The sequence below is a fragment of the Giraffa tippelskirchi genome, chromosome 8 (genome assembly GCF_054371585.1).
Source record: "Giraffa tippelskirchi isolate mGirTip1 chromosome 8, T2T-mGirTip1v1.2.pri, whole genome shotgun sequence".
NCBI lineage: Eukaryota > Metazoa > Chordata > Mammalia > Artiodactyla > Giraffidae > Giraffa > Giraffa tippelskirchi.
The window spans coordinates 154,410,041-154,437,365 of NC_137282.1; the positions used below are offsets into that span (position 1 = coordinate 154,410,041).

The 27,325-nt window shown below is 45.1% G+C and overlaps 1 protein-coding gene across 39 annotated transcripts in view; it reads right to left on the minus strand.

The window, feature by feature from the left end:
- The window catches only part of JARID2 (jumonji and AT-rich interaction domain containing 2), a 258,888-nt gene that overhangs the window by 121,586 nt on the left and 109,977 nt on the right, over nt 1-27,325 (minus strand). For 30 of the 39 annotated variants that reach the window (XM_081518181.1, XM_081518197.1, XM_081518213.1 and 27 more), the window contains one exon: nt 6,860-6,995. The exons of 6 other annotated variants lie outside the window; for them this stretch is intronic. In XM_081518181.1, coding sequence (XP_081374307.1) covers nt 6,860-6,995 — 136 coding nt within the window. The remainder of the gene's footprint in view (nt 1-6,859; nt 6,996-27,325) is intronic. 3 more of the 39 variants (XM_081518201.1, XM_081518217.1, XM_081518212.1) reach the window with 1 other exon arrangement.

Genomic DNA, 27,325 nt, shown 5'->3' on the forward strand with positions numbered 1-27,325 from the left:
TCAGCTGGTCCTCTCTACCCTGTCCCGTCCCACAGCCCTCAGGTTCAAGGGTCATCAGAATGCAACTTCTTTACAGAAGCTTTTCCTGGGAGCTCAACACTGGGTCTTCTACATCACCTGCCTCCCTGCTAGCCTGACACCAAACTGGTCACATGCACTTCTGATTTTTTAAAGCATTTTGTTGTGTTTTGCTGGGCTTCACTGATACCAAGTCTCACACATTTTTCTGTTAGAAAGCACCTCACAATTATGAAGGCTTACACTTATAACTATAAGCATTTTTTCCTTTCATAAAATAATAATGCATCACTCAATGACATCTTAGATGAGATAAAATAAGCTATTCTGACTCCTACAAAATAAGCAACTTCAGTTCCACTTTATTACTCACAATACCTCCTACATACCAAGAACCCTATCAAGTGTTGATCAAATGGGAGCTCTATCCAGAAATATCCCATCTGCATTACTCAGGGTCACAAACAGACTGACGACAAAACACCTACGAGAAAGAAATCACGCCTTCTCAACTGTCCCATTTTCCAAGACAGATGCAGCTTTGTTTTTAAACAAAGAATAAATGTAGGCTGTTTTCAAGACGTGTATCTACCCTCACCGCACACAGCTTTCGTTTCCAAGGAGTGCCATCAGGGGACCCAGGTGAGAAACGTCTCAGACACTGGACTGTTAAGAGAAAGTTTAACTCACTGCCAAGAGCACTGCCGCCCACAGAAGTTCATCTGGAAAAGCAGAAGCATCCGTGTAGTCAGAGCTGTGGTTTTTCCAGTAGTCATGTACGGATTGAGAGTTGGACCATAAAGAAAGCTGAGCACCAAAGAATTGATGCTTCTGAGCTGTAGTGTTGGAGAAGACTCCTGAGAGTCCCTTGGACTGGAAAGGAGATCCAACCAGTCCATCCTACAGGAGATCAGTCCTAGGTGTTTATTGGAAGGACAGATGCTGAAGCTGAAGCGCCAATCCTTTGGTCACCAGATGCGAAGAGCCAACTCACTGGAAAAGACCCTGATGCTGGGAAAGATTGAGGGCAGGAGGAGAAGAGGGAGACTGCGGATGAGCTGGATGGAATCATCAACTCGATGGACAGGAACTTGAACATGACTGGGCAAACTCCAGGAGACAGTGAAGGACAGGGAAGCCTAGTGAGCTGCAGTCCAGGGGGTCGGAAAGAGTTGGACATGACTTAGTGACTGAACAACAAAAACACCACACCACCAGGGAGGGAAAAATCGTTTTTCCTGCTGAAATAGGGACTATCTTGAGATGTGAAAGATCTGAGAACTTCAGGCCAAGGGAAGGTAGATGTACAATCACGGCATTCATTTTAAATGTGCCCAAAAAGAAACTTTCATTCATTAGCCAAGGTACCCTGGTTTTGATTTTGACTCATTTTTTCATCTCATCCTGTAAACAGTGAATTTGTAGGAGCTGTGCCCATGTCTCATTCCACAGACATCAGTAATCTCAGAGAGATTTTGACGAGAGTCTAACGGAAACTCTACTCTTTTAAAAAAGACGTAAGGTCGGTGTGGCTGTAGATGGGGTCCCGATCTGCCCTTCTACCTTTGGTCCTCGGCTACAAATGGGCGACTGCCTCACCACATCCTGGACATGACTGGCAGCCCTCTGCCAGTTGGCTGGTTCAACAACAATATTAAAGTTACAAATTTGTATCCCTAGGTGAAGAAACACAAAGTAATAATAAATGTATCTGCATGTAAGGACGGTGACCAGTCAGGAGGAATGAAGTTGTTTCTTTTATTTCCACTGACTATCAATTTACTAACAAGTGTTAATAAAGCCCAGAACCACCCTCATGTGAATAAATACTTGAACTGTCCCCTCTTTGACTTCTCATTGCTCATGAAAGACTTCACAGTATCTCCTTCAAAAGAAAATGCTATTTGAAAAAAAGTGCTCCTACGACTTCATATTTTTGGAATCCTATCTTTATAGGAGGTCTCAAAATGACTTCTATTTATTTCAATGGTGATTATAAGCAGGGGGGCTCAATGCAGAAATTCAGGGTTTAAACCCTGGCTCTGTCTCAAAACTAGCTGGGGAAGCAAATTGCTGATCTACCCTAATGTAGTTCCCTCTACTTCTATAAAATGGTGAGTTCTGAAGATTAAATGAGCAAAATACAGGTAAAGCGCTAGAACAATAAACAACTGGCAAAGAGCAAGCAGGCAATACAAGTTCCGGCTATCACAACTACTGTCAGATTCTAAGAAAAAAGACCCAGTTTCCCTTAAATCTAGTCAAGATGCTTTAGCTGGCCAGAGGGTTTTGCTGGATTTCAGATGAAATTTATAGAAAGTAAATGAAATTCAAATACAGCTAATAGCTCCCCTCCCTGTGTAATTATGTGTACTCATTATATGTGTATTATTTAAATGTCCCTAATTTCAGCCCCAGAGGGCCAAGGGCCCTCAAAGAGTGGCCGAGGCCGAGGCCTCTGCCAGGCTCTCTGAAGCTTTTGTCAATTTATTACTGCCGGGAAAAGTGGCACCATCTCCAGCACCAAAGAGACAGAGGGCTCGCATCCAGCAGAAATCTGAGCGCTGCCTCCCCAGCAGCCTGGCTACAGCCAACAAGCTGTAACCTCAGGTGCAATTCGTACACAGACAATCCACTGGGCTGTCCCAGAGTCACATTCACCACCTCCAGGAAGACAAAAAAAAATCATCCCTTGTCATTTTATGGACTACAAAAGCAAGACTGATGGCAAACATAGATTTTATGACATAAAATATGAAGTCTCCCTACTATCTTAGAGAGAAGTGATGCTTTTGAACTGTGGTGTCAGAGAAGACTCTTGAGAATTCCTTGGACGGCAAGGAGATCGAACCAGTCAATCCTAAAGGAAATCAGTCCTGAATATTCATTGAAAGGGCTGATGCTAAAGCTCCAATAATTCGGCCACCTGATCCGAAGAACTGACTCATTGGAAAAGACCCTAATGCTGGGAAAGATTGAAGGCAAGAGGAGAAGGGGATGATAGAGGATGAGATGGTTGGATGGCATCACTGACTCGATGGACATGAGTTTGAGTAAGCTCCGGGAGTTGGTGATGAACAGAGAAGCCTGGTATGCTGCAGTCCATGGGGTCGCAGAAAGTCAGACACGACTGAGCAACTGAACTACTATCTTACGTCTGCTTGGCTTACTGCTCTACCAGACCTGCCCGAGTGGGACAGCTGAGCTCAGTCACTCAGACAAGCTGCTGTATATATCCTCTAAGCAGACATCAGCTCCCCCACCTTCCTCACACAAGAGGCCAGGGCAGGGGGCTGCTTGTTTATCATCCTAGCATGCCTGTGATTTCACGGAAGTGATGTCAATTCGTTTCCCAATTAGATAAAAATTATGTCAAGCCCATTCTGTGAACTCAAAATAATCGTTTTAAAATTGCATTTTCCCAGGAAACTCTGGCAAGACCAGTAATTCTGAAACATCTTTGCTTAAATACAGGGTAAAACAAAACATCGTCTTTCTCATACCACGGTTGCAAGGATAAGGTGTCATTTTCCTCCATTCTGGGTTCAAAAATCAGTACTGGATTCAAAGTTACGTGGCTTGAGCTGTAATTGCAATTCTGCTACTGCATTATAAGGAACTGTGTGCCACCAGTGAGTCACGACCACAGAAAATTCTCAAAGAGCCCCCACGAGAACGTCTTCTTGCTCTTACAGATCAGAATGTCACGGGTCTCAGAGGTGGACCCCACTAACCATGACCCCCACGCCACGAAGCACGAGAAAGGGAGCACAGGGGACAGAAGCTCCCCCCACCCCACCCCCCGAAATGGGGTGCAGGCATTTGCCCTCCTCTCTGTCCCATCCCGTTTCCCACCACACCTCCCAGCGAGGGCTCCGGACCAGACCGCTTCAAACTCTACCACCAGATAACTTTCTGTCACAGCTAACAGTAAACTAATGTAATTATTTCAACTTTTGAAAGGGAATCTTGAGAAGATGGGAGACAAAAAAAAAAAATTAAAAGAAAAATGAAAAAGCATGACTATTAAAACCACTCTTTCCCCCCACCATGATCCCATCTTCACCCATCCACGATGAAGAATCCCGGAGAGTGTTGTGAGGCACAGCTCCAGACAAGGTCACTGCACTGCACACGAATGCTGATTATACAGCACCCACTCCAGGGCATGGCAGCCCACCCCAGTGTTCCTGCCTGGAGACCCAGGTACAGGGTCTGTACAGACCCAGGTACAGGTACAGTCCATGGGGTCACAAAGAATCAGACACGACTGAGCGACTAACACTTGGCGACACACACACTGAAGCACACATGTATACACACTCAGAGAGAACACTGCTTACAACCCTTATTGCTCCCAAAGGGTCTTGGAGGCTGCCTGCTATTTCAGCTTTCTCTGAATCACACCCCTCAGGAAGAGCACCCTGAGACTCTACGACCTACACAGGACTTATTCCCATGGTAACAAGTCTAGTTTCCATGCTTTCCATTATGTACATGCGTGCATGCAAAGTCACTTCAGTCGTGTCCAACTCTTTGCAACCCTATGGACTAGAGCCCGCCAGGCTCCTCTGTCCATGGGATTTCCCAGGCAAAAATAGTGGAGTGGGTTGCTGTGTCCTTCTCCAGGGGATCTTCCCGACCAAGGGATCGGACCGGTGTCTTTTATATCCCCTGCATTGGCAGGCAGGTTCTTTACAACTAGCGCCACCTGGGATGCTGATGCTTTCCAGGAGTCCCTAAATAAGAAAGCACATTTTGTTTACCATGCTAACTGCCTTTAAGAAAATGATTTCTTGAAACACACACGGGTTCTAGAACAGGGCCATGTGTTTACTTAGCACTGATATCGAAACAAGAGGATGAGGCAGAGCAAAAAGGTGGCCCTGGAATGCGGCCTGCACAAACAGCAACACGAACCAACAAAGGGCATGCTGACAGCAACTTCACAACCGAAAGACAGAAGCCTCGACGTCTGAGTGTTAAAAAGAAAAAAGACAAATCAGTCTTTATCAGAGTGAAAGGCAACCTACCAAGACAAACGACAAAAACTACCTTTTTTATGGAGGTGGTAACAGAATTAGTTTTCAATGATCCCAATAGAGATGTATAGGCCAGCTTTTCTTAAAATTCCTTCCTCACTATTGTCAAGCCCTGACTATGCCGATGAAAACACGACTTACGATTGGTCGACTAGCTGGCAGGCTAGTCCCTTCCTGAATGCCTTATTGTAGTTTTTGTTCTTTTACCCTAATTTCACCACTATTCAATCCCAGACACCTGGCTACCTTTCTGTACTAGAAGCTGATTTTTCCTAGTTTGATTTTTATTTATTAAAAAATTCCAAAAGCACCAAAGCATCACCACTCCTGAATAGCAGGATGACAGTGTGCCTTGTCACAGCAGTGAAATCCAACGCCACAGTAGCCATCGCTCTACTGTGACCCCAGATCCAATAAAATGCTACCCCAATCACCCTCTCCCCCAAAACTTAGAGCAAAACAGTATGTTCAATGTGAAGCAATGACAGCAAGACTGATCACAGGTGCTTTTTAAAATGATGTGGGGTTTAGCATTTACTCTATTCCAGGCAGTCAAGGAATGAGTGGGGTTCCTCCACTGGAGAAGACCCATGGCCAAACAGGGGTCTGAGAGGTACACTGTGGCAACAGAGTACTCAAATTATTTTGATTACGCACACAAGCAGGATTCAAAAAGAGCTTTTCCCCATCACACTAGCTTGGACTTCAGTCACACAGTACCAGAAGAGTGTGACAGAATATGAGTGGGTGGCAGGGCAGCCCCCAGGGGCATTCAGGAAGGCCATCTCAGGAAAGACCGCCATCGCCTTATGGAAAGAGAGTGCCAGCAGGTCTTGTCTGGAAGCACTGGGTCCAACAAGAGGCTCCCACACAACTCACCTCACAACTAAGCAGAATGGAAAAAACTAAACGCCCTAAGTCAACCTATCACTCAGCACCCTGGCCAGCTGCCAGGTTCCCATGTGCCATGATTTTACTACTCCACCATTACAGCCAAGATGCAAAAAGAATGATAGGTTCTCCTCTTCCTCATCTCCTTGGTTCAAACAAATACAAGCAGAACATGGTCAATTCACTCATGTTTAATCTAAGAAATTAACAAGAGAGGCTGTGGAATGCTGCTGCCACAGCCACAACCCTCAAGATAAAATATAAACGGTAACCAAATGCTTGTTCCGAAATGCTCTTCACTGGCTGATGCCATCTGAGTCACACCAACCCGGTCAAAAAGAGACATCGGACTCACACAGGGGCAAGTTTCCCTCCAGGCTTCAGGGATCCACTTGATAAGCACCCAGGATGAGGAACACTGTGGACGCACGGCAACTCTACCTGCGCTGTCTACCTGCCGCTATGCAGGCCACCGGCCCAGGCATTGGGAGGCTCCAAGCCAGAGAGACCCCGAGACAGGCAGCAGGCTCACAGACTCACGCTGCTTCCTCTATAAACAGGGGCCACATTTCAGCAAGATCATCCAAGGCTGCTTCTGCTCTCCTACTTGGATAGAAAGACACGTTCCCAGAAAAACCTGTATATCAGCTCCACACACAACTCAGGAAACAGCAGAAACCAGATCGCAGCCCTGGTCTTGTCTACAGGGCAGAAACTAATGAAGGCACCTTGCCAATTATGTTATTCAGCATATAAAGGAGCATAAAAATGAATCCATAAACCCAACCAGGGTAACTGCCGTTGGGGGCCCAGCCTGAGAAGCACGAGCCGCCCCAAGCAAGCACATCCATTTCAAAAACAAGGCCGGGGCCAGAACAGCATCCAACCCGACAGAACAGGCAACTCACCGTTCACGGCCTTCAGGCTCCCAGGAATGCCTTCCCCATGCTGCCTCTTCTGGGCGTTCTTGAACTCCTTCAGAGACAAATAAAGGACTTTACGTACCACCCTTTCTTCTGACCACGGAATCCCATCACTGTCATCCTGGGAGAACAAGGAAGAACAAGGAGAGGGGCGTTACTTCAAAGCAAGCAAGCCAATGTTCAAGAGTCAGAATAAACTTAAAAAAAAAAAAAAAAAATCCCAAGCAAGTATTGCGTGACTGAGACCCAGTTCCAGAGATGAGAACTACATCCTGTAGGGAGAGGGCGCCGGTCCCTCCTGGAGGGCCACGGCTCAGGCTGTAACAGGGCTGGAGGAGCATCTCCCTTCACATGCCCTGTGCCCAAATCCCGTCATTAACTGGTAATACTGAAGTTCTATATTCTTGGCAAAGTTTAGAAAAGAGGGTTACGGCAGCCACAACAGGAAGGGTAACGCATCACTGTCCTGGAGCTCTTTAACGTGAGCAACTCCAGAGCGTAGGCACCTCAGCAACACATGCCCCACTCTTTGGGAAATGTTGTTGGTGCTGCTTGCAAGGAATTTACCGTTCATTCAGAAGAAATGAAACTGGATCTGCACTGGCCTTTTAAGGGAATGAATCACAAAAAAAAGTGAGAGAGGGAGAGAGACCACTGCAGAAAAGCAATGGATCTTGGTGGAATAGCGAATGGGGTGGCAGGGGGTGGCTTTTCAAAAAACAATACACACAATAACAGGTCTGGAAGGTCTCCTTTAAGAGTGGCTGCCCCAGTCTGTTGCATCAGATCCAGTGTAAGCTCTTGAGAGAGCAGTGACCAAAACAAATGGCAGGCTGGGAGGATGGGGGAACCAAAGAACCAGCTGCCCACCCAGGGACCATCCTGGTAATTCCAGGAGCAAAGATAGACTGCAGACCAGCGGGGAGAGGAGCAGGGCCGGGGCCCAGTCTGGGAGACTGGAGGTGGCTGGAGATGGCTGATACGGTGCACCAACCAAGTTAACTCTTTCAGGGAACCAGCAAGAAGGCTCTCAAGGTTTAAAGAGCTGCTTCCCACAGCCTGAGACCCTCACAGGTTCTCTCCTGTGGACATCTGATCTCCTATGGACATCTGATAATCTGAGAAGTCCTTACAGTCACACACCTACTTCAAGACTTCATTTTTCTAAGAGTTCAATTTAGAGATAGAAGGACTATGGGCTTCTTGGGTACTTGGGGCCTTAAGCAAGTAAGGAAAACATTAACACCCCAGTAACTTCAGGAGATGGTGACGGACAGGGAAGCCTGGCATTCTGCAGTCCGTGGGGCTGCAGGGAGTCAGAAACGGCTGAGCAACTGAACAACAAAGCGGGGTTCTGCTTCTTCGGGTTCCTTTTGTTCAAACAGGAGGCCAAATATGTCAGCGTCGGGCTGGTGCTGCTGCACTTCACACCCTACAGAACTGGTTTTCACTCCCTGCCACTACCGGTCACTAAAGCCTCCTCCGGTCACTAAAGCCTCCTCCGGCGGAGATAAGGGAGATAGATTATCCAAGATCTTCTCCAGCTCATAAATTCCTAAACTCTGCATCAACACACACTGCATCTTACAAATCCAGCCACAGTCTCTAAGCCCCACATAACGGAAGCTGTGCTCCTGTTAATCTTCCAGGATTTCCTAGAATGACAGTCATCCTCCATCTTCTGTAAGAAGGGGAAGAGGAGGCCTGGGAGCAAAGAGCCAGGATTCTTGCCTTTCCTGGGGCGTCCTTTGTGCCTCCAGGACAGAAGACACACCCCGTCTCCCCAGCGCCTCTCCTGAAAGCACCAAGGCACCTACAGACCAGGGGGGTGGTCAGGCTCACACATGAAGACTGCAAGTGACCAGCAGACTCTGCCGCACGCAGCTTCTTAACCACCACTCTGCGCAAGTCACCAGAGGCCAGCCAACTACACGGCTGACAACCAGGAAAACCACGCACTCTGACCAGACCCCACTTAAGGAGCCCAAGGAACCAACCTGCCTAAAAGGGCAATGATTCAGCTACACAAGAGGTGAAAAGCGCAATGAATTCACTCTTGGCAGAAGCAAGTCGCCTGAGTGTGCGTGACCGTACCTCTAGCATACTGGTTTCAACTGAATGACAGTCTCAGCTTTGGGAAGAGTCCATGCTCATGGGCTGAAGTCCACCTTCCAAGACACAGGGAAGGCTGCCAGACAGAATGCTCTTCACCACCCCCAGGTTCCTATCCTCAGCAGTTAGGTCTCCACAACAAACCAGGCGGTGATTATAAACAATTACATCCTACATACACACAGTTTATAAACTGTAAAGCCCCAAAAATAGCTTTCAGTGTAAAATTCCTATGACGATTTACTGCTTCTTGTTCAGACTGCTGCCTTCATTCTGACTCCAGGCCTTCCAAAGAGAAAATTAAACACCCTGAAGACTGATGTCTAATTAAAACAGACAAACCTTGTGAGAGGAAAACTTCTGCAAAGGAAGACACATTTAACATTCACTTAATAATATCAGCAGCTCCGTGACACCTATCTGGATAGTGTGTTAGTTGTTCAGTCGTGTCCAACTTTCTGCAGCCCCATGGACTTGTAAGCCTGCCAGGCTCCTTTGTCCATGGGATTCTCCAGGCAAGAATACTGGAGTGGGGTGCCATTCCCTTCTCCAGGGGATATTCCCAACCCAGGGATCAAACCCGGGTCTCCTGCATTGCAGGCAGATTCTTTACTGTCTGAGCCACCAGGGAAGCCCAATAAGATACTTATAAATATAGGAGAAGGAAATCTAGGACTCAGAATACAGAGTTTCAAGTTCTAGACATTAAAAATAAAAAATAAACCACACACACGAGTTCTTTTATAATCTAAAGTGCTGGTCAAGACTTGTCACCTCCCTCAATGTTGATGCAAGACACAAACCTAATAGGTAAGAAGTCGACTCTGCTCTGTTTCCAAAAGCTCAGCAGGTTAAGTAATGATTTAGAAATTAGAAATCCAACTGCCGTTCACAGCTTCAGAGTCACAATGAATCCCCACATTCAGTGCACACCCCTCTCTAGTGGGAGGCTGGCAAGGTGGGCTTGCAGCCAGCCACGAGGCACACAGGGCCCTGGGAAGCTGGAAAGAAGAAGGTACTTTAGGGGCCTAACACTTGGCCTTCTCGTAGTTCTGAACAACCCAAGTTCTACTGAGCTCTAGAACACAGCCCAGGCCTAACTCTCATTTAGAAGTCAGGGAACTCCAAAGGCAAACCCCACCCTCGCCCCAAGAGCTTCCATGACCTTTTAAGTCCAGCCCTTCCGTTTTCTTTTCCCTTTTTCAGTAGCTGTCTTATTTAACCAGCCATAGAAATAACGACTCCATGGAGTCGTTTCTCCTGCTCCTCACGCTATTATCCCAGCACCCGTCACTGGGCGAGAGCTTAGGATGCTGAAAACTGGACCGACTCAACCCCATGCCTCCTACGTTACCCACCCACACCTGGCCTGCCAGTGCGGAGAATTTCCAGGATGGGTTAAGTGAAGGGCCTGAAATCACTCCAATTTCCTTGACTGAAAACACACTACCCCATAAAAAGGGCCCCACAGTGATGACTCCAACAGCAGGGCCGGGCAACACCTCGCATTCTCAGTGGTAAGCCTGTCAACAACCTAACACCCGTACACCACCCCTCTGCCACTACCGAGCTCCCTATGAAGACAGTGCCCATCTCCAAGTCCACGTGGCCTTACAGAACCCAAATCCACTGCTCCACAGTCCCTTCACCTCAGTTAAACGCTACCTAGATCCCTTCACAAAACAGCCCTCTGAGTCCTCTCTCTTCCTCTCCCTGCTGCCCATCTCTGCGGGCTCCTTCTCTGTGTCTCCCAGGAGTCCCTCATTCTATCTCCTCCCACCTCTGTATTCCCTTATTCAGCCCCAAATCACTATCTTCAAATCAACTGAAAAGCCAATGGTGCCCCAGTGTTCAAAATCCTCACGATCCCGTTGACCTTCGGACCTTCGTGGGCCTGGTGGCTCTCCCGCTCCTCAGAGGGAATCACCCAGCGCTGAAATCAGAGAGCAAGCCCTTCTCCAGGAAAGCAAGCTTCCTCCACCATGCCCAGTCCCCCCCCCGCCCCCGTCCATTTGCTTTACTGGTCAGATTAATAAAGGCAGATACAGGAGGAGTCACACCACTGATCCAGCCTCCAGCAGTCTCATTCGGATGCAAATTCAGCTGCCTAGAGTGTGTGGCCAGTTCTGGTGAGCGGCATTAATGATTTAAAAACAGCTCCTGTCATTTGGGGGTTCCATGATAAGACCTCTAGGTTAACACACCATCTAAATCTTAAGAAGAATCAACTCCCAGATGACACACCACCCTTTCTCATTCCTACGCCTCGATCTCTGATTTCTCCCCAAGCCTCCCAAAATGCTCTGCAAACACTGAAATTAAAAAAAAAAAAAAAAAAGTTAGATCTGCTGGCAGACAGAGGGAGGGAGGGAGGAGGGAGTCATCACATAGATCTGCTTTGAGACTGACTTCGAAAAATCACTTTCTTTGGCAAATGGAAGACTAAGTAATAAGATCTTTGAAAGTACAAGAGACAGGGTTTTGTTTTCATTCGCAAAACATCTACCATTCTTGAAAAAAGTTTGAAAACGGCAAGGGCTCAGGCATTAAAGTAGAATGTATCTCATCCTAATCTTTTTATTGAAAGGAAAAATGACAGCATAACCTCTAGCTGCTCCAAGTTTTGTAACAGACATGTAAGAAAAGGCGGCACAGAAAGTAAGCATGTGAAGACACTACACACCGTGTGGCAGACAGCACCACCAAAGGATTCTCCAAAGCCCACAGATCAGCTTAGAGATACAACAGTGCTCTGAAGACCACCAGTGCGTTAACTACTCGGCAACCTGCAGAAATGCAGGCTCATTTTAAGATTCCCTGGTGATGCCTGCACATGTGAAAGTTTCAGAAGCTCTGCTGTACAGACAAGCCCCATCCTGCCCACTTCACATCACTTTCTACCTTCCATCGGAAAACAGGCAAAGATGAAGATGAGGTGAAACCCTAGATGAATGCTTCTAACAACCATCTAACTGTTGCCATTTCTACTGTCAGAAATAAGAAGTCTGTATTAATATACTCAGAAATCTTTCCTTTGACTTCTCTTAACCGAGCAAAAAACAAGTGACCAAATAGCAAGAATGAAATCAACAATAAGTTAAGACACTGAGAAGTGGTTAGTTCCTTGAATCAGTGCCATGTGATATGATCTCTCAAGCTCTCATTCCCTGATTACCCAAGCTGGGACGACTTCCCATTAAAGGTGACACACAGAATTAAACACAAATGTGAATAATATCCCAGAAGAGGACCAGCATATGCAATAAGATCATTTCTATTTCTCTGCACAGTCTGAAAGTTGGCATATATTTCAGCAGCCACATCACCCAGTAGGATCTCATTAAGCTTGCAGTTAACCATATCCTCCCACAGTGACTTTATTTGTTGGGTGAAGGGGTGTACCCCCTATTACCATGCCACAGAACCCAAAGGAAAGTCCCAAACCGACAAAACTCACAGCTCCCAGTTGTGAATTATTTTCCTATGATTTTTCTCCCAACCTCTAAGGTCAAAAACCAAAACCAACACAGAGAGACATATAAGAATATATGAGATGCTTTCTTCCTTAACCAGGTTTATCGGCAAGACAATAAAGAAGGTACGTGATCTGTTGGGTGCAGACTGCCACGTCTCCTACAAACTCAGCCTCATGGAGAAGGGCTGGGGCTGCGGACATGGGCGTGCATGACTATTTTTAAATGTACTCGAGTGCCTAGCCCAACTTCCACTGATGGTGTAAATTCTGATCAATGTTAGTTTCAATAACTATATCAATGTCATCAATAGTTCAATAACTATATCAACTATATCAATATCAATGTTAGTTTCAATAACCCCAAAAGGGCCTTAATATAAAATGAATTTGCTGACAATTCAAATTTTCTCTCCATGGCCCATGTTTCAAAACCCTGGATTATTGAATTAACATGTTCTAACTGCACCAAGAATTCTTCTAATTGATCGTCTCAAAACTGATCAGGTCATTGATACAGAAAAGCCGTGCCCTCCACTCAGCCACAGGCCTGGGCAGAGTCTTCCAACCCTCTTCCGAGCACTCAAATGCTAGAGAGCAAGCAATAGGAGTTTCCAGGTTAGTCAGTCCTGGTCAGTTTCCGGTGCCAGGCTCTGTGGAAGCCCATTTCTGATCAATTTAAACACAGACACAAACACACACATTTTCTAACAATTACAACTTATAAAAATGAAACCGGTCCCCATGGAAGAGAGCTAACTTCCCACTACTTGTGAGCAAACTGCCTAAGAGCCTCATCCATTATGAGTGACCAAGTAATTTATCATCACAGCCAAGGGCACTGTTAATGATGATGCCAGGACAACTGGTAGAAACTGGGACAAAGGTCAGCCAGGGACTAGGATCCTTCCAGCAAAGGTCTTCACTACCATGCAGATCATTTTTAACATCACCACCACATAAAATAAAACCAGTATCCAAGACATATACGTTTTAAGTTGAAGTCCAGAACCTCCCACCAACATTTTAAATGTCAACTGGCTTGCGGCGGGGGGGGGGGGGGGGGGGGGGGAGCACTGCGCAGACATGTACACACACTACCATGTTCCACAGAAAACACTGCTGCTTCCACAGGGAGGGAGCAGCCAGTCAAATGCTCCCATCAGAGCTTCTGGTAAGTAAACCAAGCAGACAGGGGCATGCAGGATGGTAAAGAAGAGAACATGCATGTTCACAGGCAGAAAGCCCTTCTCCTGAGATGACATCCCTTCATTAAAACAGATATAGGAGTTAAGACAAGTGTTTGGATTACAGTAGCCACTGGATGAGTTACCAACACCACCACGTGCATATATTCCATCTCCATTCATTTTGCCAAGGCTCTGAGAGTGGAGCAATTTGTGACTTTCCACCTCCTTAAAAAAAAAAAAAAAAAACAAAGAAAGGTGATGCCCAATTTCAGTGCTCAGTTCCACACTGGGTTGGATTAACCAGAAATGCCACATGGAGGGTGGGGGACTGGTGACTGAAAAAATATTACCAGTAAGAAAATTGTGAAAGACTGGCTCCAGGAGGGAGGTGGAAAGAAAATTCATAGCCCTTTCCTCCTTCCAGGGAAGAATGTCTGGAAACCTCTATATAAATGCCTTTTATTTTCAAGAGCCCAAGTTTTGCATATACCTGCTGTTAAATCACCCTACTTAATGCAATTTGTTGCTGTCTGAAATATCAGCCTCTTCCATCAACAGTTTGAGAGAACAATGAAAGCATCCAAAATAATAACAGTAATAATTTGTTCGGGATGTTGATTCTTGGCACTGATTCCACACAAACAAGGATTTAAAGAGCCAGAGAGAGAGAAAATATTAAAGAAAAGAGAAAGGTTAAAACTACTGTTTCCTCTACTTTTAAAAAAATATTTTCTCCACTGGAAATCAACTCAATGTCTCAAATCAACTTGATCTTCATTTTTAATTTCATAAAATGGTTCATCTGTCAGTATTCAAACATCAGAGAAATGGGGGAACATTCACACCTAGAAATCAGATAAATGGCCAGGAAGCCACTGACTTACTGAACTTGTGAATGACGTTCCTTTGCCTCGGTTTTAAATTAAAAGCATTTCAAACAGCAATTTGCCTCCAACAGACAAGCTTCCAGGGATAAAGTAAACGGATTGAAAATGCTTATGCAAGGAGAGTTTTACTTTTTCTAAACTCCCATTAAATAATGTGTACTTAGCTTTGATTACCGCCTATTTAAAAAAAATAAAATAAAAAGCTTCAGCCGAAATTGGATTAAGAACTTCTGCTGAAAACGATTTATTGCATAACACAACTCTGACAGCCTGAATCTCCGGCCACCAACTGAGCCTTTATAAAAATCTGCTGGGCAGCTGCCAAGTCAGCTTTTCTGCGTCTGAGCATATCAGACCCTGCAGTTGTCAAGGCAGCAGCAGCGCACGTTCACGGTTAAGCGGTGCAGGCGGGGACCAGCAGTGAGGGCCACGCTACACAGCGTTCAACCCCCTGCAAGTCCTGGTCTGACAGTTTGTTGTTTCAACATAATCAAAAAGGACTCCCGATCCGGAGGGCATTATCTCCAAGAAACTGGCAGAAATAGGACTGGCGATCTCCCTTCGGTGGAGGAAATGGGGGAGAAATTAAGTCAAATTACAAATAAATACTTGACATGGGTCTTGGAAAGAGAAAGCAGAATGAGGGACGATTCTGTGCCATCGATGCCAACGAGCAACTCCCAACAGCCTCATCTGGGAATAAATCAAGAAGTAGGTTCCCAAAGGCATTCTGGCTGATTGGGACCTTTTCATCCTTACAGCCTTTTTATGTTAATAAGAATACCCCCAAACCCCCCAAATGGCATGTTCTAAGCTGCACTATCCAACAGAGTAGTCACCAGCTACACGTGGCTATTTACAACTGACTGAATTAAAATTAAAAATTAAGTTCCTTGAGTTGTACTGGACACATTTCAAGAACTCATCAGCCATGTGCTTCTCAAAATGGACAGCCCGGCTAAAGAATGTTTCCATCATCCCTGTTCTAGATTGGCACTGATAGTGAATTGGACGGAGTTTTTCAACTGGCTGTGTTCCTGGCTAAATCATTTCATTATGGCCCTAAGACTTTCTTCAAAACAGGTACCAGAAAATTCTGGAACATGAGGATACCCCGCACAAGAAAACCAGAATCTAAAGTAGGTAAGAACTGACATTTACCCATATAACTCTCAGGAAGTGGTTCCAATTTGTTCTGCCACATCTCACCTTTCAAACTTGCGGGGAATGTACATGAAATTCAGAGGATGAAATACAAGATTCTTCAGTCTACAAGGAAGCCCTAAAGACCCGCACTGCTTTAATATGCCTTCGAATCATGTTCTCAGTTATATCTCTGCCAAATAACTCCTCTGGGTTAAGCACACAAAAACCAGCACCCCACCAGCCAGTCTCCCGGTACCAATGGGTGGCCCAAACTTCTGAGATTGACTACTGCCCCGCCTCCTGCCAGGACCAGTCAAGGTTATGGGCCTCTGAGCCGGGCCAAGGGCTAGGGTGATTTTTATACTTCTGTTTCTCCCCCCAGGCCCTGGGATACTGCTGGGTGACTTTATGAGTTCTGTCAATACCTGACTGACTTGACTTGCTGGCTTTTTCTGGCTCAGAAAGAACCTCCACCCAGGAAATAAGCATGAGTGTCCACACCTTCCCAGGGGACTAGTTGTCTGGTCATGCTACACTGTAAAACCTGTTAAGGAGTTTGGGGGGCCATTTTATGAAAATTTTCAAGTTACAGTAAAGTACACAAATAAACTTTGTCCTTGGATTTAATATCAATGGACACCCAATCACATTTGTTCTTTCCCCCCTTTTCTCATATCCTCCAGCTGTCCCCTGAGTTAAGGACCATCAGTTTGTACCTTGCCATTACAGGAATGGACCTCCAGAAATAATTTAATGCCTGTCACCCCTCCAAACAGCACCTCCCACTAATGGAAAATGCAGGCCAGTGCGTGGCAGGTCACCCACTACTGTTTCTCATGCCTCTGTGCTCCACGGTTGATAACTAGTAGCACCACTCAAAACATTACCAAGTGATGCACAGGAGATTCAGACAGACTAGTCTGTGCGACTCCAGAGGCTTTGCCATGTCTGTTTCATCTTCATGTTTCCAGCCTTTAGGGCTGAGTCTAGTACACAACAGAAACATTCAAAAATACTTCAATAGAGTGAGTACATATTAACAGCGGTCAGGAGGTAAGAGACCTGGATTTCAGTTACAGAATTCTGTTTGCTTGTGTACAAACAAATGACCAACACCAACCTGAGAATCTATGAGAAAAAACACTGGAGCTTAACAAACCACACGTGGGTTCCACCCACAAAGTTTCTCCCAGGTGATGCTGCTGGTCAGGGAACATGCTGAGAATTGCAGGTACACAGCCTACAAGGGTCCTGACTCTCACCTCCTCTGCATGAAGACTGTTCTCACCGCCAGAAAAGACATTATAATTGCCAAACCTAAGGCAAATAATTAGAAACCTGACTCTAGGCTGGTTTCTCTGTTTCCTCTCCCCCAAAATCTTCACTTCGTGGCAAATAGATGGGGAAACAGTGGAAACAGTGACAGACTTTATTTTGGGGGGCTTCAAAACTGCAGCTGGTGACTGCAGCCATGAAATTAAAAGATGCTTGCTCCTTGGAAGAAAAGCTATAACCAACCTAGGCAGCGTATTAAAAAGCAGAGACATTACTTTGCCAACAAACATCCGCCTAGTCAGAGCTATGGTTTTTCCAGTATTCATGTATGGATGTGAGAGTTGGACTATAAAGAAAGCTGAGCTGAAGAATTGATGCTTTTGAACCCTGGTGTTGGAGAAAATTCTTGAGAGTCCCTTGGACTGCAAGGAGATCCAACCAGTCAATCCTAAAGGAAATCAGTCCTGAACATTCATTGGAATGGAGCTGAAGCTCCAATACTTTGGCCACCTGATGTGAAGAACTGACTCATTGGGAAAGACCCTGACTCATTGGGAAAGAACTGACTCATTGGGAAAGACCCTGATGCTGGGAAAGATCGAAGGTGGGAGGAGAAGGGGACAACAGAGGACAAGATGGATGGCATCACCGACTCGATGGACATGAGTTTGAGCAAGCTCTGGGAGTTGGTGATGGACAGGGAAGCCTGGTGTGCTGCAGTCCATGAGTCGCAAAGAGTCAAACATGACTGAGCAACTGAAGTGAAAACTTATCAACTCTGATTCCTCTGCCCTTCCCAATCTCTGATTATGATGGAAATAATAACTGCATCGACTCACATTCTAAAACCATCAGTCCTTGGGGCTCCTTTCAAAGTTCAAAAGCCTCTGAGGCTCCCAGTGGCTACTACAGGGGGCATTTCCAAATTTCCTAGCATGACCTACAAAACGATCATCAACCCAACTTAGCATAGTTTTGAAGTCCTTCTCCCTCTAGTGCTCCCAACACCTGCCCCCACAACTGACAAGAGATAAGCATCTCAAATAGAAGCAACAGCTCTCATTTTGCAGCCCCATCTCAAAACAGACACCATAAAACAGAAGCACTGGTGTTTATTAACTAAATATTGATCATGATTTCAACAATAATTCACCAGTAAATAAAGAACAGACTGAACACACACAGATAAAACCTCAAACCTCTAATACCAAGAAATACGTAAAACAATTAGGCTCAATTTACCGACTCTGTCTTAGTATTTCCCCCCAGTTCTTGGTCTTTATAACGCAAAAAATGCATGATCTATGTGACCAGGACCCTCAGTACGAGATGTCAATTTCATTCAAACTGAGATATTTACTACCAGTGAATTCAGTTCCTAGTCCAATGACAAGATTTAACCATATCACTATTTCACAATGGTTTTCAAAGATCACAACGATTTCTGCCACCTAAACAAAACCAGAAACCTTCGTTGGCTCCCTCATTTGTTTCATGCAACATGAGATTTCCTGAAGTTTTTTTAGCTCCATAAAATAGCCTGATAGACCAGTTAATGATTCGATGAAAAGATTCATGCTTACCTACAGACTGACAGAGCTCCTCCAAAGTCATGAGGGCTGATTCCCTAAAAGGTGATATAAGCAGTTTCATTTTCAAGCACAGCTGTTAGAAATAGCAAATATGGCCTTCTGTAAGGAACATCATAGTCCTTCCTATGTTGGCATGTCACAGTGATAAGAGAAAACCCACGTTGTGAGTACAGTGGATGTGAAGTAAAAGTTTACCATTTACACTTCACGTGATGTATGTGAAAGAGTAAAGCAGAAGAGGGAAGATGACAATTTTACTCCAAACGGAAACCACAGGAAAGTTTTGAGCAAAGAAGTAACAGAATTTGACTTATATTTTTAAAAGCTCACACAGGTTGCTGGGTTGAGATTAAAACAGGCGATTGGGGGTGGGGGGCGTGCAGAGACAAAGGAAGGTGTGACAACTGCCCACAAGAAATGAGGACCAAGGAGGCAGCAAGAGGCTGTGAGGACTAAACCAACTGAGAGCCGACGTACAACATGTGAGAAACCAGGAATAAAAGGTGAATCCCCAAGTTTTCATTTTAGGACACTGCCTTTCCTTTCTGGAGGAAAAAAAAGGGGCACTTCTGAAAACAGTGTTTTGGAGCAGAAAGCAGGGAGGAAGGAACCAAGAGCTTCATTCTTAGACTCAGCTGGAGTTGTCCACAGAGATCCTGGGGGAGAGGTCAAAGTTCAGGCTGTGTTTCAAAGCTAGAGATCTGAATACAGCTGGGTTAAACATCAAACCCAGACTCCAGTCTTATCAAAAGGGCAGAAAAACATAGTTCACCTCCTTCGTTGAAAGTAAGGGGTGAAGTCAGGTAAAGGCTGCCTGACCTGGACAAGACATTTTACAGCCAAAAGGGTTTTCAGAGACTTAGGAAAAATGATGCTTCCAAATAAACAGCGAATGAAGGCAGAGAACTGAACATGGAAGGAAGAAAAGGAATGTTTCACATACTCCAGAGGCTTTCTAGAAACATCTGCATTGGATGACGCCCTGTGTTAACTTCAATAATCTGCCAGAGGAGACCTCAGAAACCCACTGCTCAGCACGGGCCACACCGCAGGCCCAGGGCTGCTGCTGGTGAGCAAGTTCTGTGTAGCCACATGAAGTCGTAACTCACACACGTGCAGACGCCCCTTCTTATATTCAGCTTCACAGGCAAATAAGGGAATGATGACCTCCAGACCTAAGCAGAGGCAGGCCTGAGGCCCACTCTGCCAGGTAAGTGTTCAAGAGGTGACGAATCAGAGAGCCTTGCACACGGGTGAGACGAATCATCACCCGTTTGCTCTCAGGTGAATCACAGAAGGGTCCAGAGACGCTCCTTCGGGATGCCCCGAAGACTGGGAGGAAGAATATAGAAAATAATTCCCTCTACGTGGTCAACTCTATTTTCTATCAGACCCACCACCTGTGAGCCACAGCCCACTGCCAGACCTACGCTATGCTTTTCCTCTTCGAATTCCTGGTTTCTCTCCTGAAACGCACTCTCAACGGGGCTTCCCGGAAACCTACATTTCCATCTTCGTAACCAGCCCTCCATTTCTACTGCTGGTGACTGCAGTTCCAGTTCTGGGCAGCATAGGAGCTCAGCCACCCTGGAAATCCCTGGGAAGCTTCATCGAGGACAGACCTCACCACCAAGCTCTGAGTCAATGGTCCAGGGTAGCGCTAGGGCCCAGAGATTTTGGTAAACTCAGTGTGGGCACCACCCATCCATCAACACTCCCATCTTTGATGGACTCGGTCTCACTGCATTAAAATCACCCCATTTCCTAACAACTCCCTAACAGCAAGCCTGGCACATTAGGAGCTTACTAAGCAACTGTTGAGAAAATGAAGCTTAAAAAAAGGAAGAAACCATGTAACTAAGGAAACCAGGTTAACTATTTAAATGTAGCACACAGCATGTTTGAATACACTTATTTTCTTGACATTAATCCTCTAAAATCGAGAAAAAGTTTTAGCTGATACTAAAGCTTTCCTTTCTCATAAACACAAACCAAACCCATACTATCTTCAAGGAATTGAATCACTGAATAAATCACTCAAAGCTTCTCTGCCTCCAACTGAAGAGGAAAACCAACCCTGCATGTCTATGAGTCAGAGACACGTTCTGATTTGCCAATAAAACACTCAAAATATTATCTCAGTAAAAGTATTGAGAAACTAGGTTATGGTTGCTCACTGATTTAATCACATCAGGAGGGCGAGTCTGATCATCTTTGACCCAATACCCCATCCTTGGGAGGGGAGTGAAAGTCACTCAGCTGTGTCTGACTCTTTGCGATCCCATGGACTATGGGATCCTCCAAGCCAGAATACTGGAGTGGGTAGCCGTTCACTTCTCCAGGGGGGATCTTCCCAACACAAGGATCGAACTCAGGTTCTCCTGCAGTGTAGGTAGATTCTTTACCAGATGAGCTGCCAGGGAGGCCTAAAAACTAAATTGAGATGGGAAAAGCCTTTGTATGTTCAATTTCTTCTTAACCCCAAACTCATACCGCTGCAGAATAATTCCAGCCCTTAAGTCACCTGTAGGAGACAAATGAAGCTTTTATTCTTCTCCTTGTGCTATCAGAACAAGATCTGTCAAGCTCCACTCTGTCAGATCTCCTGTCCATGTTAACACATAATTCAATTTCTGCTTCCAGGTAAGAGGTCTCTAGAAGGTCTGCTGCGTTCTTGCTCCTAACAGTCTCCATTATGCAGTTCAGAAAGATCTGTGCATCCCACACCTTCCAACACGATAGCAAGGGACTGCTTTTAGCCTGAGTTGGTGATCAAACACTTGAAAAGCAGAAGACAGGAAAAAGGAAGGGGTGGGGAAAAGAGGTTATCCTATACAAAACAATTCTCCTTTTTTAGGGCCAGTTCAGTTCCGTCACTCAGTCGTGTCCGACTCTTTGCAACCCCATGAATCGCAGCACGCCAGGCCTCTCTGTCCATCACCAACTCCCAGAGTTTACCCAAACCCATGTCCATCGGGTCAGTGATGCCATCCAATCCTCTCATCCTCTGTTGTCCCCTTCTCCTCCTGCCCTCAATCCTTCCCAGCATCAGGGTCTTTTCCAGTGAGTCAACTCTTTGCATGAGGTGGCCAAAGTATTGGAGTTTCATCTTCAACATCAGTCCTTCCAATGAACACCCAGGACTGATCTCCTTTAGGATAGAGTGACTGGATCTCCTTGCAGTCCAAGGGACTCTCAAGAGTCTTCTCCAACACCACAGTTGGAGGTTTGACAGTTATGGCCAATTAGGGCCAGTTAGCGTTTGACTAACTTTTCAGACCATTTTACAAAAGCCCTGACCTCAAAGAAAACACTTTCCAACTTTAACATACATACCCACACAAAGAAACACAGCAGGCACTTCCCACGGGCCAAAATAAAATGCTCTCTAGTAATTACCATAAATAGAGAAGGAGATAGGCTTCCTGAGTCAGAGTACAGAGGACGAGAAAAACCACCAGCAACAAAAACATCATAAACAAAATTACACAGTCAACAATAAACTGGGAGGAAAGTGGAACTGCTTCTCAATGAGATGCAAAGGAACACAACTGTGAGATGCTCAAACAAGGGGAGGGAACACATTGGTTAGCCAGCCGAGGCAAAGAGGGTGTAGCCCTTAAATACAAAGAGAATCTGGGGACAATTCATTTTCTGTAGAACAAACCAAAGTTTCTGGGAAATCCAACAAAATATTATTAACGAAAATACTTGAGAATGGATTTATTTCTCATCACTCTCACTTATTCTTTCCCATACATTTGGCATAAAAATTCCCAATCAACTAGAAGGTTTTAGATGATTTTAAGACTCACTAAATAAAGTTGCTTTGAGAGATTCTCCCTTAAAAACAGCCTGAGAGGACTTCCCTGGTGGTCTAGTAGTTGAGAGTCCACCTGCCAATGCAGGGATTCGGTCACTGGTCTGGGAAGGTCCCACACGTCACAGGACAGCTGAGGCCACGCTCTGCAACACGAGAAGCCCCCATAATGAGAAAAGCCCACATGCCACAAGTAGAGAGCAGCCCTCGCTCGCAGCAACTAGAGAAAGCCTGTGAGCAGCAGCTTTCAAAGACCCAGCACAGTCAAAAATACTCAAAAAAAAAAACGCCCAAGAGCCTCTTAAACAAACTAGAAGGCATTTGTCCATCAGTCTAACCACAGCTCCCATTGTGGTAAGATGTGATCAGTTTGCAATGATAATTTGAGTTCACTGCTTAAATCATATCCACAATGACAGGCAGTACAGAAAACACTAATAATGAAGGAAGAGGATAAAAATAAGCCCGTGCACCTGCCTTATAACCCTCTCCAGTCTGTAAATTGTACGAGTCTAATCTAGAAGTGTTCTGCTAGGAAAAATGGTACGTTCATTACCGCAAAATCACATGTTATCTCCTTGGGAAAAGGGAATGGCAACCCACTCCAGTATTCTTGCCTGGAAAATCCCATGGACAGAAGAGATTGGCAGGCTACAGCCCACGGGGTAGCAAAGAGTCGGACAGGACTTAGTGACCAAACAGCAACCCATGTGATCTACACTTAGGGCTGCGCTCTTTGAGCTTAACCATATTCTAGGCAACCTTCTCAGAGATCCTGGTGAAATAACGGACAGATGGGGAAGCAGGCGGCCTGCCTCAGACAGACAGCAAGAGGGAGGGCCTGTCAGTGGCTCCAGAACCACTGTCTCAGGACCCCGAGTGGTCAGCAGTCTGGAGCCTCCTCTCTCATCGTCACCTGTTCAAAGAAATCTCTGAATCTCTAGAACCATCATTTTAAAATAATTAAAATGATGAGTTCTGTAATATGTGAATTTCACCACAACAACCAAAACTTATAATATTAAATTTGCTAATCTGAAAACAAATTCTACTTAAAATTTAAGTAATTTTAAAAGTGTTTTCTTTGAGGTCAGGGCTTTTGTAAAATGGTCTGAAAAGTTTGTCAAACCCTAACTGGCCCTAAAATAGAATTGTTTTGTATAGGATAACCTCTCCTTCCCCACTCCTTCCTTTTTCCTGTCTTCTGCTTTTCCTTTTGAGTGTTTGATCATCAACACAGGCTAAAAGCAGTCCCTTGCTATCATGTTGGAAGGTGTGGGATGGACAGATCTTTCTGAACTGCTGCGTAATGGAGAATGTTAGGAGCAAAGATACTTAAAGTATCTCCACTTGACTGAGATACGGAGAACAATGAAATTATTAATATTGCATTCCCATGTGAAAGTTCTAGAAATACTTTTACTGGCAAACTGGGTTTGAGAGTTACAAGGCTTGCAAAAACCATCCACTGGTACATGAAACAACTCCATAACCACTTTTTACCAAGTAAAAAGTTCAACAATTCTCAAATACAAAATATATCATTATATTGCGGCCTAAGCAAAGCAAAATATCAGCTTGCTTATTTTGATGCTGTTGTGTTCATTAGAAACTGCTAATCATGCGTCATTGAAATTGAAAATCAGTAAAATGTGCAGGGAGACAATTCCTTTATATTACCTTTTGAGACCCAAAAACTTCTTAATCGTAAGGGCAGGATGGGTGTGCATGGGGTTTGCTCCCTCTATACTCAGAGCCTTGTCCAGACAAACAGTAGAGGCCAAATACACAGAAAGGGACACAGTGAAGTACTGATATCATAATCTCAACATTCGTCCTGGTTTTCAGTATTTTTTTCCTTTGCATTCCTGCTGTGGTCTGCAATGGTTTGAGCCCATATTCCAAATAACTCTTTCAAGCTCACCTGCCTCTGCCGTTCTCTCTGCCTCTTCCCTTACCGCAACACTCATGTTTAAGTCGAATGTCACCTTCTCCAAGAAGCTTTCTCTGACCACCCTACCACACAACCTGCTTTAACTTTCTTCAGAGAATTTATCACCCGTAAAATTCGTATTTGATAGGAACACATATTATATGGTTTCCTAACTAAATTACTGGCTGAATTCTACCAGTAATGGGGCAAAAACTCAAAGATGATATATGAGGCATTCCATATTTTCAACACTTTGATTTGACAGTGATACAATTAATTATTTTTATCATAAAAACAATAAAAAATAAATGAGGAGGAGGAAAAGAGGTAATTTAACTCATATAAGCTAACAAATTCAAGTCCACCCCTCTGTTACTGAGGACAAAGAAACAAGGCTAACACAGCCTCATTCCGTACGGCCGATGCTAACAATTACCAAAAACTAGTGACTTAAGACATAACCTTATTCTCTTACCAGTTTGAGCAACCTCCAGGAGATAGTGAAGGACAGGGGAGCCTGGCATGCTGCAGTCCACAGGGTCACAAAGAGTGTGGGAGAAGACTTAGCGACTGAACAACAACAACAGATTCTGAAGGCCAGAAGGTCAAAATCAGTTTCACTGGGTTAAAGTGGAGGTGTTTGTTTGATGAGGCTGTTTTCTTCTCGAGGCTCTGAAGGGAAAATCCAATGCCTTGCCTTTTCGGCTTCCCTGGCTTGTGGCCCCTTCATCTGTCTTCAAAGTTTATCACTCCGACCTCTAAGGTCCTGCTTTCCCCTCTCCTTTTTCTCTCTCTGCCTCTGAAGCTCCTACCACTCTTATGTAAGGACGCTTGTGATTAAAACCAGGCACACCTGGACCGGCCCAGCCCCTCTCCCTGCTGAAGATCCTTCACTTAACGCCCCCGTTTACCACTTAAAGTAACAGGCTGGGGGGGACCTGAATATATTCAGGCGCCATTAAGCAGCCTCCATTATCTAACGCTGGACGTGAGGAGGCTGAAAGTGGTCTCGGGAATTTTTTTTCCCATTTGCTTTTTTTTTTTTTATCTGTAAAGAAAGACTCAACTAAGTCCTCGGATCTTGTGCTAGTGAAGGAAAAAAACCTGAGTGGATCAAGAACAGTGGGTGGAACTACCATCTCAAAGTTTCCAAGAAACAGCAAAGTAACTGAGTCCTTTGGTTGAAAACTTTTTTCTGTACTAAAACCACAGATGGTAACCGAGTGGCAAGCTGGTCTAAGGGTTTTCTGATTTCTCAACAAACAGGAGCATTGGACGCACACTAGGAAGATCACTTCGGGTGACAGGAGCTTACCTTTCTGCCAGGATTTCAACTGTTAATTTACCTTATCAAATGGCATTAGATTTGGGACTAAAATTTTACATTTTAAAAATAATTACTCAAAAAGAGCCCTTCTTACATAGTATTGTTTCTGAAAGAGATGGGTGTTTTGTTTTTGAAATCTCCAGACTGCTTCTGTTCAAAAGTAAAACTAAACTAGAAATTTAAATAAGTTAACATTATGAATCTGTTGAAACTTTCTCAAAAGGAGATGATATGCATTAACCTCAAGATTTCGACTCAAGATACACAAATGGATAGATAATAAACACATGAAAATATGCTTGACAGCATCATTCATGAGGGAATTGCAGATCAAAACCACAATGAGACACCACTTCACACCCACTAAGATGTCTATAATCAAAAAAGACAAGAGTTTAAGTGCTGACAGTAGTAAGTGCTGGAGAAATTGGATCTATCACACATTGTGGTCGGAATGAAAAATGGGGCAATGGTTTTGAAAGCCAGTTTGGCTGTTCCTGAAAAGGTTCAACAGAGTTATCACAAGACCCAGCAATTTCACTCCGAGGTATACATACCCAACACAAGTGAAACTGCACATCCACACAAAACCTGACACATACGTGTTCCCAGCAGCATCATGTATAATGGCTAAATGTGCAGACAACTCAACTGTCCAACAAATCATGAGTGGATAAAAGTGTTATATCCAAAAATGGAACTGTTCAGCAATGAAAACCAAGTATTGCTTTATCTCAATAAAGGTGCCCTGTGCCAGTTAATAACCTCTGCTGTGCTAAACTGCATTTGTTTGCAAAGCTGCCCTACTTTGCACATTTGATGGGCTGTTGTTGTTTAGTCCGACTCTTTGCAACCCCGTGGACTGTAGCCCGCCAGGCTCCTCTGTCCATGGAATTTTCCAGGCATGAATACTGGAGGGGGTTGCCATTCCTTCTCCAGGGGATCTTTCCAACCCAGGGATCAAACCCGACTCTCCTGCACTGGCAGGTGGATTCTTTACCACTGAGCCACCTGGGAAGCACTCCATTTGATGGGTATTTTACAGAAATTCAGACCTTGCAATGGCAATGTTGGAAAAACCCTTCTACTGCTCCATCAGCTGGAAGCACTCCATCCAATGTCTGTTCCCTACGTGGCGGGGCCACTGTTCCACTCAATAGACTTTCAGATATCAGGCATACAGCAGGTCAGGGGAGCCGAGCGAGAGAACGCAGCAGGGGAAGGGAAGAAAACCCCAAGACGCGGCAGCGTTCTGTCCCAGACACCAGCCTCGGTTTGGTTCAGCGAGGTGAGCTGTGACCCTGCAGAGGCAGGTGGGTCCCTCCTGAGGCTACAGCTTCCGGAGTCCGAGCCGGGACAGCCGCAGGGCGTGTGTTCCTAGGAGACAACTCGCAGACAGAAGACAATGCGACCAGAAGGCTGGGGGGAGGGGAATCAGAGCTGCAGTGGTTCAGACCTGGAGCCTCACGGGGTCTTGGCTAAGCACGATCGCGCAGATTTACAGCGGCCTTTAATGCGTTCTGTTACAAAGAACTACATGTCAATAAATTAATTTGAGTGTAAGAAAACAAATAGTGTTTCAGGGAGGAGGGGAGCTGGGAAAGATAAGCGAGCAGTAAAGACTGGGTTTATGGGACTCCAGCCCGTCCGTCCGGTGAGGGGCTGGGAGGCAGACTGAGCTCCACTGCCCCCTGTGA